This window comes from Ranitomeya variabilis, chromosome 3 (assembly GCF_051348905.1).
Source record: "Ranitomeya variabilis isolate aRanVar5 chromosome 3, aRanVar5.hap1, whole genome shotgun sequence".
Lineage (NCBI taxonomy): Eukaryota > Metazoa > Chordata > Amphibia > Anura > Dendrobatidae > Ranitomeya > Ranitomeya variabilis.
The window spans coordinates 172530148-172542814 of NC_135234.1; the positions used below are offsets into that span (position 1 = coordinate 172530148).

The window sequence follows — 12667 nt, forward strand, 5'->3', positions numbered from 1 at the left end:
AATATTTGGTACAAGAGATTTGGTGGCCAGGTCTTTTTGGTGGCCTTCCTTGTCTAGGGATGTGCGTACCTTTGTGCAGTCTTGTGAAGTGTGCGCTCGAGCTAAGCCTTGCTGTTCACGGGCTAGTGGGTTGTTGTTATCTTTGCCCATCCCGAAGAGGCCTTGGACGCACATTTCCATGGATTTTATTTCTGATCTCCCGGTTTCACAGAAAATGTCCGTTATCTGGGTTGTGTGTGACCGCTTTTCTAAGATGGTTCATTTGGTGCCCTTGCCTAAGTTACCCTCCTCTGAGTTGGTTCCTTTGTTTTTTCAGAACGTGGTTCGTTTGCATGGGATTCCGGAGAACATCGTTTCTGACAGGGGATCCCAGTTTGTGTCTAGATTTTGGCGGACGTTTTGTGCCAAGATGGGCATTGATTTGTCTTTCTCGTCTGCATTCCATCCTCAGACGAATGGCCAGACGGAGCGAACTAATCAGACCTTGGAAACTTATTTGAGGTGTTTTGTTTCTGCTGATCAGGATGACTGGGTTGCTTTTTTGCCACTGGCTGAATTTGCTCTTAATAATCGGGCTAGTTCTGCCACGTTGGTCTCTCCTTTTTTTTGTAATTCGGGGTTTCATCCTCGTTTTTCCTCTGGTCAGGGGGAATCTTCGGATTGTCCTGGAGTGGACGTGGTGGTGGACAGGCTACATCAGATTTGGAATCAGTTGGTGGACAATTTGAAGTTATCTCAGGAGAAGACTCAGCAGTTTGCTAATCGCCGTCGCCGCGTGGGTCCCCGACTTCTTGCTGGGGACTTGGTGTGGTTGTCTTCTCGTTTTGTCCCTATGAAGGTCTCTTCTCCTAAGTTCAAGCCTCGGTTCATCGGTCCTTATAGGATCTCGGAGATTCTTAACCCTGTATTTTTTCGTTTGGATCTCCCAGCATCGTTTGCTATTCATAATGTGTTCCATCGGTCGTTGTTGCGGAGGTATGAGGTACCCGTTGTTCCTTCGGTCGAGCCTCCTGCTCCGGTGCTGGTGGAGGGAGAATTGGAGTATGTTGTTGAAAAGATCTTGGATTCTCGTGTTTCCAGACGCAAACTCCAGTATTTGGTTAAGTGGAAGGGTTATGGTCAGGAGGATAATTCCTGGGTGGTCGCCTCCGATGTTCACGCGACTGATTTGGTCCGCGCCTTCCATAGAGCTCACCCTGATCGCCCTGGGGGTTCTCGTGAGGGTTCGGTGACCCCTCCTCAAGGGGGGGGTACTGTTGTGGATTCTGTTGGTGGGCTCCCTCTGGTGGTTACTGCTGGTACTGGGTGACTTTGGTGGGTTGCGGCCTTTGGTTTCCACCTGCCCATCAGAGGCTGGGTGTTTCCTATTTTACCTGGCCTTTCTGTCATTTCCCTTGCCGGCTATCAATGTGTTCAGATGTGCTCTGTTTGGTTCCTGCCTACCTGCTCCCAGATCTTTCAGGATAAGCTAAGTGCTGATTTTCAGTTGTTCGGTTTTTGGTCCAGCTTGCTTAGAATGTCTCTATGCTAGCTGGTTGCTCTAGTGGACTGAGGTTCTCCCCATGTGCCATGAGTTGGCACATGGGTTCTTGTAATCTCAGGATGGTTTTTTTGATTAGGGTTTTTTGCTGACCGCTCAGTCCCCTTTTGTATCATTCTGCTTTCTAGTTTTCAGCGGGCCTCTATTTGCTAAAGCTATATACATCATCTCTATGTGTGTGCCTTCCTCTCATTTCACCGTCAATACATGTGGGGGGCAACTATACCTTTGGGGTTAATTCCTCTGGAGGCAAGTGAGGTCTTGTTTTCTCTGCAGTACTAGTTAGCTCTTAGGCTGGTGCGTGGCGTCTAGAACCAACGTAGGCACGCTCCCTGGCTATCTCTAGTTGCGTTTGTCAGGCGTAGGGCAGCGGTCAGCCCAGGTTCCATCACCCTAGAGCTCGTCCGATATTTGTTATACTTTGCTTGTCCTGTGTTATCCCTAGCCATTGGGGATTCATGACAGGAGGGCCCCTTACTTTTCAGCTGTGTATTCTTTCTACACAACTTTCTACGGGCAGGTGTAAAGCAGTCAGGTCTAGGTCTTGCTCTGCCTCTGTCTATTTTGAGGCCTACATACATATAGCGAGGTGAGATACTAGAGTTTGGGACCATCCTAATTGGGCACACCATGTCGCAGTAGAATAGCTTTTATGCTCTTTTGATTAAAATAGTGTCAACTAAGTACCCTATATTATTTACATGTACCATTTCTATTTCTATATATACTTACGGCAGGGTATCTACTCATAGTTAGGTTACACAGGTTAGTCTAATAGGTATGGGGGCCTGAACATTCCTGTGATGTAGGATAGTGAACTGGTTATTGGTAGCAGCTGCAGTGGGTTAGTTTAGTAATGGGATAAACTATGTAAAGATAAATATTTCCTAGGTAATACTGACTAATTTTAAGTAATAGCTGTAAGCTGTAGTTTAGGTTCATGTGTTCATCGCTTTGTTTTGGTAAAATAATGAAAACCTGATAGACCACATTATTGTATTATTATAAGTTAATGGCGTCTATCTGGCATTGATGGGGTAATTCATGTGTTGGATCTGATCACTGGCATGAATTACATTTTTCAGTTCCTAATACGGAATAGAATATCTGAATTCTCAGCATTAATGTGAATGCAGCCCTAAATACAAAAAAAATTAAGGAGTTAATTATGCTTAATTTTACCAATGAGTGAGGATGCCTTCAGATAGAACCTCACAGATCAGATATTAAAGGCCTTCTCAATTTTATAATATTTTTAAAACTTCCTGTGACCTGCGGCATCCATATTCTTGTATAGAAAAATTCAATTTTTCATATTGAAGACAATGGGCACCAATAATCTGTAATTACAACCCTCTTATTTTCTATTACAAATAGGTGCATAAACATCATTAAATCATGGATCGAAAAAGACAGAAGGGAAGAAAGCTGGGTTCATCAAGAAAGCTCATGATGAAACAAGAGAACGAAGCTGAGTTAGAGGCTGGAGCCAGTTCAAAAATTGAAGACGACTCTATTTTTAATGAAATAGCAGAAAAAATTCAGCAACTTTTGTCAAATGATGGCACAAATACCAATTTATTTATCACAAGAGAGGACATGGAGGTAACTAAGTAATATTTTACATCTGTGACTATACAGTACCTTGAAAAACTATTTATGCCCTGTGAACTTTTCCACATTTTATCACATTGCACATTTTTGACATTGCACCGACAAACTTAAATGTATTTTATTGGGATTTTATGTGACATACCAACACAAATTGTATTTCTTAAGTGTAAAGGAAAAGATACATGACTTTTTAATAACTTTAAAATTATAAGTCTGAAAATTGTGATGAACATTTGTATTCAGCCTCTTAAGACAATACTTTGTAGGACCACCTTTCTTTGCAATTACTGCTCCACATCCTTCGGGGTATGCCTCAACCAGCTTTGCACATCTAACGGCTGAAATGTTCGCCCCTTCTTTTTGCAAACTAGCTTAGCTCACCTCAGTGAGATTGGATGGAGAGCATCTAAATGAAATTTAGGTCTGGACTTTGATTAGTCCATTCAAACACATAAATATGCTTTTGATCTAAATCATTCCATTGTGGCTCTGTCCGTATGTTTAGGGTGAACCTATGTCCCAGTCTCAAGCCTAACAGTTTTGACTACAGGATTTCCCTATATATAGCTCTATCCGCTTTTGCATCAACTCTGACCAGCTTCCCTGTACTTGCAGAAGACAAGCATCACCATAGCATGAGGCAGCCACCACCATATTTGACTGTGGGAATGTTGTTTTTATGGTGGTGATGTGCGGTGTTAGTTTTCCACCACACATAACATTTTGCATTTAGCCCAACAAGTTCTACTTTGGTCTCGTCTAACCAGAGCAACTTCTTCCCCATCCTAGCTGTGTTTCCTACATGGCTTTTTGCCATGTCTCATTTCCTTTACACTTTTCAAATACTTACTAACTTGTGTTGGTTTGTCACCTAAAATACTAATAAATTACATTTAAATTTGTGGGTATAACATGTAAAAATGTTGAAAATATTACATGGTTTGAATACTTTTTTAAGACACTGACTGTATAATTAAACATTTTTGCCCATGAAATTGATAAGACACTGAAAGTGTCAGATTTTACCACTTGTATTTCTTCAATTTGACATATGGTTCTCCAGGAAGTCTAATAATCCAGCATAATCCAGTTGTTCAGCAGCTACAAATTCTGGGGCTTAATATATAGGGCATTATCTAGAGCAGGGGTGAACAACCTGTGGCACTGGTGACATTGGCCTATGATGTCAGTTTGTGGCCCCCAGTCATCTATAGCACCATCATATTTGGGGTTTCTCTCTTTTAAGTACCCAAAATATGGTTGGTCATGTAGTCAGAAATCCACATGACAAGTAAACAACAGTCACGCTTTTGGTACATGCAACTATTGTATATCACAAATGATCATGGGAGTCAACTGTGTAGAAAGACATATCATTTACGTAATATATATGCAAACCAAGAAAACTTGTCAAACAAAAAACAGTATGTGCATACAAATACTGATAAATGTAGACACAATCATAGTTAATAGATAAAAAAAAATTGTTCCTAAAATACATAGCGCTTGGATATTTGGTATTAAGCAGTAATATCCAAAATGCTTTGCGTAGTATAAGGCCGGCTTCACACTCGGCGTAAGACAATACGGTCCGTATTTTACGGCCGTAATACGGCCGTAATACGGAGAAATGTTCCCAAAATAGTGATCCGTAGGCAGGGTGTGTCAGCGTATTTTGCGCATGGCATCCTCCATATGTAATCCGTATGGCATCCGTACTGCGATATTTTCTCGCAGGCTTGCAAAACCGACATCTAATGGATTTATGTGCTCAAATGTTCGGTAAAACATATATACAGTATTGTAAGAGTCATGTCGGTCTGGTAGTCGGGGGCAGGTATATCTCGCCCAGGTACTTGTCCTATGTGAATTAGGCCGCTCAGTATTTTCAGGATACTCAGGGGTTAATAAGTGTAGGAATAAAGGATGACCAGCTGGGGGTTTTCAGCGTCAGCCTGGGGCACACAGAATGCCTGTCTGTGTGAGACAAACGTGAGTGAGAGCTGTGCTCATGATCTGTGTAATGTTAGCTGGGAGGGAGAAGCCCCCCCAGTTGTTAGATAGCAACGTATTTGTTTAGTTAGCGCCAGACAGGCTAGGATTTATTTTTATGTTTTGTTTTCTGTATTTGCTTTCACTTTAATAAACCTGACCTGAGGTCAGTCAACTTGGAAACCTGCTGTCGCCTCAGAGTTCAATGCACAAACCACGTGACCTTTGACCCCAGCAAAGGCGATCCCGGAGTGTTTTGTTACATTGTGGTGGAGAACGCGGGCATCGCGTGGCACAGGCGACAGTATGGAAGATGTGGTGAAAGCCCTAGTACAGTCCACTGCCGTACAGCAGCAGGCCACTGCCGCACAGCATGAAGCTAATCGCTTGATGGCCGCACAGCTGAAGGAGTTAGTGGACATGATGGCTGCAGACCGCCACCTTCTCCAACAGTTGGCGCAGCGCCTGGTGAGCATGCCTGAGGTGGACCCAGAAGCAGAGTCCAGAAGGATCCATGTGAGTCGATACTGGCAAAAGTTGACCGCAGAAGATGACGTCGAGGCGTACCTGACAACGTTTGAGCGGACGGCGTTGAGGGAGAAGTGGCCGAAGGCACGATGGGCCGATTTGATTGCTCCGTTTCTCTCCGGCGAGGCCCAAAAAGCTTACCATGACTTAGACCCGGAAGTCGCTCAGGACTTTGAGAAGCTGAAAGTTGAGATCCTGGCCCGGCTAGGTGTGATGACGGCTGTCCGTGCGCAGAGGGTACACCAGTGGACATACCAGCCAGATAAACCGCCGCGGTCTCAGATGTTCGACCTGATCTACTTGACAAAGAAATGGCTGCAACCCGAGGTACTGACAACCCCAGAAATAATTCAGCGGGTTGTCCTGGACAAGTATCTGAGAGTGCTACCTCCAGCGCTGAAAAGGTGGGTAAGCCAAGGAAATCCCACGACAGCGGATCAACTTGTGGAGTTGGTTGAGCGTTATTCCGTGGCAGAAGGACTTCCCGATGAAACCGCTAGCACCCAGTCTGTGCCTTCTCCTCGTGGAACCGGTAAGACTGTTCCAGCGACTACGGGGGAAGGAAAATCGCCAAAAACTGTGGGGGAGGAACCCGAGACTGCTCGCACTCCGAGACCGAGAGTATGGGACGGTGGTCTCAGTAGGGGGCCTGTTAGGTGTTTCCGTTGCCGTGAGAAGGGCCATGTTTCTGCGAACTGTCCTGTTACCACTGAACCCATGCAGTGCGATGTTATAGACTCTAAGAAAAGCATGTCTTTGGTTACACGGCTGGTGAATGTGAATGCGGGTCAAAATGATATAGCAAAACACCTGTGTGAATTATCTGTTGATGGGAAAAGTGTTGTGGCGTTACTAGACTCTGGAAGTGTGGTGACTCTGGTGAAAGCTAGTCTGGTGGCATTTCCGTCTGGTTCGTCTGACAAGTTCTCTGTAACGTGTGTGCATGGTGACTCCTGCTCGTACCTAACAGCGGTCATACCGATTTCCACTCCCTATGGGTCTGTGCAACACAAAGTGGGACTCGTTCCTGCATTGTTACATGATATAATCCTGGGTAGTCCCATTTCTGGCAGTTATGGAAGAATCAGTTGCTCCTTCACGGTAGCTGTGAACCTTCCCCCATGCCATCTGGAGGTCCCGAGTTCCTAGACGAGACCCCACAGGAAGATGTTGCTGGGGAGGTTATTGAACCCAACCCTCAGTACCCCTTCTCCGTTATGGCGGGGGAAACGGAGGAAACTGAAGAAACTGAGGAAACTGAGGAAACTCAGCGAGAAGCGGAGGCAGACGGCCATCCAGCACCCTGCCTGCCAGATTTGGGAGTACAGTTGGATGACTTCCACAGCGAACAAATAAAAGATCCTACCCTGACTCAGGCTAGGAAAAATGTAAAAGTGATAGATAGCGTACCCGTGGAAGCTGACACTAGGCTAGCGTACCCGTACATGGTTCTTGAAAATGATTTACTCTACCAGGTAGAAAAAAAAGGGGAAGACACTGTGCAACAGTTAGTGGTACCCAAACCTTATCGGCGGAAGGTACTGGACCTGGCCCACGGACATATAATGAGGGGACATCTGGGGGTAAAAAAACCACAGAAAGGATATTGCATTGTTTTGTGTGGCCTGGAATATACAATGATGTGCGTAACTATTGTGAGTCCTGTCCAGAGTGCCAAATCTCGGCACCTAAACCTCGGTTCTGTAGCCCTTTGGTACCCCTCTCTATCATTGGAGTCCCTTTCGAGAGAATTGGGATGGATCTGGTTGGGCCCCTTCCCCGGTCCGCACGTGGGCACCAACATATCCTCGTCATCATGGACTATGCCACTCGTTACCCAGAAGCCATCCCTTTGCGTAACACTGCTACCAAAACGATCGCCAAAGAGTTGGTACAAGTGTTTAGTCGGGTGGGAATTCCAAAACAGATACTCACCGACCAGGGGACTCCCTTTATGTCAAGGGTGATGAAGGAGCTCTGCAGACTCTTGCAAATAGACCAGTTGCGTACATCTGTCTATCACCCTCAAACAGATGGCCTGGTTGAGCGGTTCAATAAAACCTTAAAACAGATGCTCCGGAAGGCGATAGACAAAGATGGGAAGAACTGGGATTACTTGTTACCCTATTTGCTGTTTGCCATTAGGGAAGTTCCCCAGTCTTCCACAGGATTCTCGCCTTTCGAGCTATTATACGCCCGTCGTCCCCGTGGACTGTTGGACGTCGCAAAAGAAACCTGGGAAGATCAAGTCACTCCCTTTAAAACGGTGATAGACCATGTAACGCAAATGCAGGACCGTATTGCTGCTGTCATGCCCTTTGTTGGGGAACATATGTTACAGGCCCAGGGAGCCCAGAGGCAAAGTTATGATAGAGGCACCAACGTCCGTACGTTTGCACCCGGGGATAGGGTGTTGATCCTAATTCCTACGGTGGATAGTAAATTTCTGGCAAAATGGCAGGGCCCCTTTGAGGTGGTGGAACGGGTTGGTGAAGTGAACTATAAACTGCACCAGCCTGGTAAGAGAAAACCAGAACAGATTTATCATGTGAATCTGATAAAACCCTGGAAAGACCGCGCTGCCCTAACAGCGGATCTGCCCCGTCCGGTTTGCTCACCGACCGTACCGGAGGTGCAGATTGCCGAGACTCTCTCTGAACGACAAAAATCTGAGGTTAAGCAGTTTTTGTTACAGAACCAACAGTTTTTCTCGGAAAAACCTGGCCAGACTAGGCTAGTGAAACATGAGATTGTCACAGAGCCTGGTGTCACAGTTCATGTGAAGCCATACCGGATTCCGGAAGCACGCCGTGAAGCCGTCTCCCGGGAGGTGAAGGCAATGTTGGACTTAGGAGTCATTGAAGAGTCGCACAGCGCCTGGTCCAGTCCAATCGTGTTGATACCTAAGCAGGATGGCTCTATACGGTTTTGCAATGACTTTAGGAAACTGAATGCAGTTTCTAAATTTGATGCGTACCCTATGCCCCGGGTCGATGAGTTGATCGACCGGCTTGGTAAAGCCCGATACATTACGACCCTGGACCTAACAAAGGGGTACTGGCAGATCCCTCTGGCCGAGGCGGCCAGAGAGAAGACGGCATTTGCTACACCGGAAGGGCTGTTCCAGTATATCTACATGCCGTTTGGACTTCACGGAGCCCCAGCAAAGTTCCAGAGATTGATGGATCGAGTCTTGAGGCCCCACAGGCAGTACGCTTCTGCCTACCTAGACGACATCGTAATTTACAGCATGGACTGGGAAGCTCACCTCCGGAAGGTACAGGCGGTGATTGATGACCTGAGAGACGCAGGCTTAACGGCGAATCCCAATAAATGTCACATCGGCCTTCAAGAAGCCCGATACTTGGGCTACGTGATTGGCAGAGAAATGGTTAAACCCAAAATCGACAAAATACAGGCAATTCAGGGCTGGCCGCAACCAGTGAACAAGAAACAAGTTCAAGCTTTCCTGGGCATTGCCGGCTATTATCGCCGGTTCATACCCAACTTTGCGGCCATGGCTACCCCCTTGACGGATCTTACCAAAGGGAGGGATTCCGTCATGGTAAAATGGACCTCAGCGGCTGAAGAGGCCTTCCACAGTCTGAAACGGGCTTTGTGCTCTCAGCCCGTACTAGTGACTCCTGATTTCAGCAGCGAGTTTGTGGTGCAAACTGATGCTTCTGATACTGGTGTCGGAGCTGTACTTTCCCAGGTAAGGGACGGAGTCGAACACCCGGTCCTCTATCTCAGTTGGAAACTGAATGTACATGAGCAGAGGTATGCCGTGGTTGAAAAAGAGTGCCTAGCCATCAAATGGGCTCTCGACTCCCTCAAATATTACCTGGCAGGTAGGAAGTTTAGGCTGGTCATGGACCATGCCCCTCTCAAGTGGATGCACCTCCACAAGGACCGTAATAGTCGGGTAACCCGGTGGTTCCTTGCCCTGCAGGCTTACTCTTTCACGGTGGAGCACCGCCCTGGGGTGCAGATGGGGAATGCTGATGCCCTGTCCCGAGTACACTGTTTCGAGAGTATTCTTGCTCGACCTGAGTGGTCTGAGCAGGGGGGGAGGATATGTAAGAGTCATGTCGGTCTGGTAGTCGGGGGCAGGTATATCTCGCCCAGGTACTTGTCCTATGTGAATTAGGCCGCTCAGTATTTTCAGGATACTCAGGGGTTAATAAGTGTAGGAATAAAGGATGACCAGCTGGGGGTTTTCAGCATCAGCCTGGGGCACACAGAATGCCTGTCTGTGTGAGACAAACGTGAGTGAGAGCTGTGCTCATGATCTGTGTAATGTTAGCTGGGAGGGAGAAGCCCCCCCAGTTGTTAGATAGCAACGTATTTGTTTAGTTAGCGCCGGACAGGCTAGGATTTATTTTTATGTTTTGTTTTCTGTATTTGCTTTCACTTTAATAAACCTGACCTGAGGTCAGTCAACTTGGAAACCTGCTGTCGCCTCAGAGTTCAATGCACAAACCACGTGACCTTTGACCCCAGCAAAGGCGATCCCGGAGTGTTTTGTTACAAGTATATATATATATATATGTCATTGAGACACATATATATATATAAAACAAAAATAAAGGGCGCTGCACAACAAATATATTAAATAGACCTGCTGCAGCAAATATTAAGACCTAACTACCAAATAGGCCAATATCAGGCAAAAAAGCCAAAATAAATCTTCTATATATGAAAATACTTGCGCTGCAGGTACATTAAGAATTCCCCTTAGAGTTACAAATAATAACAATAATGATCCAGGATAGTGCAGAAAGAATTTTGTACCGGAGAGTACCTAATAATATTCCTTTCACACACTTTTACCTTGCTCTAGTGTGGTGGTTACAAATTTCCATAAAGCCTTGTCGAAGGTCCTTGCCGTCTTCAGATTGCCATGTTGATATCTCCAGACTTTGCTTGAATAGATCCGCAAACCTTCCAAGATGTAGATAATGAGGTGTAAACCTGTCCCGGCCGGTGACAGGCACCTCTATTCTGTTGTGAATAGTTACCCGCTCACTGACCAGTGATGCGCGCTTCCAATAGCAGCTTGCCGGCGAGGTGCAGTGAAGCTGCAGGACCTCGCGTGACATCACAAACACGTGATGCCTCACGTGATCGGCTAGAGGGTGAATACGGACTGCACCATAGACCAAAATTCATCCGACGCGTTTCGGAGTCAGCAGACTCCTTCCTCAGGGAAACGCGTCGGATGAATTTTGGTCTATGGTGCAGTCCGTATTCACCCTCTAGCCGATCACGTGAGGCATCACGTGTTTGTGACGTCACGCGAGGTCCTGCAGCTTCACTGCACCTCGCCGGCAAGCTGCTATTGGAAGCGCGCATCACTGGTCAGTGAGCGGGTAACTATTCACAACAGAATAGAGGTGCCTGTCACCGGCCGGGACAGGTTTACACCTCATTATCTACATCTTGGAAGGTTTGCGGATCTATTCAAGCAAAGTCTGGAGATATCAACATGGCAATCTGAAGACGGCAAGGACCTTCGACAAGGCTTTATGGAAATTTGTAACCACCACACTAGAGCAAGGTAAAAGTGTGTGAAAGGAATATTATTAGGTACTCTCCGGTACAAAATTCTTTCTGCGCTATCCTGGATCATTATTGTTATTATTTGTAACTCTAAGGGGAATTCTTAATGTACCTGCAGCGCAAGTATTTTCATATATAGAACATATATATATATATAGTCTGTATTTATATTTACTACAGCGCGATATCTGTGAAAAGCCGGTAATTCAATTGCCGGCTTTTCATTTCTCCTTCCCAAACCCGACAGGATATGTGACATGGTTTACATACAGTAAACCATCTCATATCCCCATTTTTTTTGCATATTCCACACTACTAATGTTAGTAGTGTGTGTATGCAAAATTTGGGCGCTGTAGCTGCTAAAATAAAGGGTTAAATGGCGGAAAAAATTGGCGTGGGCTCCCGCGCAATTTTCTCTGCCAGAGTGGTAAAGCCAGTGACTGAGGGCAGATATTAATAGCCAGGAGAGGGTCCATGGTTATTGGCCCCCCCATGGCTAAAAACATCTGCCCCCAGCCACCCCAGAAAAGGCACATCTGGAAGATGCGATCACGTCCCACGAGGTAATCCATCTGAAGGGGTTAAAATAATTTACAAGCAGGAGCCCTGCAAATGCAGCTGTGCTCGTGCTTGTAATTCCCCGGCGAATTAAGGAAATGTAGGTCATTGACCTACATTTCCTTCAGTCGCGGTGATGCGCCCCCTGGTGGATGTCCTCATATGACCTGGAGCGTGGGAAAAAGTTTCCAGGCTGCAGTTCATGAGAACATCCAGCAGGGGCGCATCACCGCGACTGATGTTATTTCTTTTTTTATTGATAGATCAGGCGATTCTGAATGTGGCGATACCAAATATGTGTAGGTTTGATTTTTTTTATTGTTTTATTTAGATTGGGCGAAAGGGGGGTGATTTGAACTTTTATGTTTTTTTTATTTTTTAAAATATTTTGAAGCACTTTTTTTTACTTTTGGCATGCTTCAATAGCCTTCATAGGAGGCTAGAAGCTACCATAGCACAATCGCCTCTGCTACATAAAGGTGAAGCTCTGATCACCTCTATGCAGCAGAATTACAGGCTTGCTATGAGCACCGACCACAGGGTGGCGCTAATACAGTGATCACTGGTGACATTATACACAGGAGCTCTGTATATAGTGTCAGTGTATAGGTAATATGCAGGGATCACCAGTGACATTATACACAGAAGCTCTGTATATAGTGTCAGTGTATAGGTAATATGCGGGGATCACCAGTGAGATTATACACAGGAGCTCTGTATATAGTGTCAGTGTACAGGTAATACAGTGATCACCAGTGACATTATACACAGGAGCTCTGTATATAGTGTCAGTGTACAGGTAATACAGTGATCACCAGTGACATACACAGGAGCTCTGTATATAGTGTCAATGTACAGGTAATACAGTGATC

The 12667-nt window shown here is 45.8% G+C and overlaps 1 protein-coding gene across 2 annotated transcripts in view; it reads left to right on the forward strand.

Annotated features, from left to right (window-relative positions):
* The window catches only part of LOC143815558 (EF-hand calcium-binding domain-containing protein 4B-like), a 127571-nt gene that overhangs the window by 33896 nt on the left and 81008 nt on the right, over positions 1 to 12667 (forward strand). For both annotated transcript variants that reach the window (XM_077294874.1, XM_077294875.1), the window contains exon 2: positions 2918 to 3145. In XM_077294874.1, the coding sequence (XP_077150989.1) occupies positions 2939 to 3145 (207 nt within the window). In that variant the 5' untranslated portion in view covers positions 2918 to 2938. The remainder of the gene's footprint in view (positions 1 to 2917; positions 3146 to 12667) is intronic.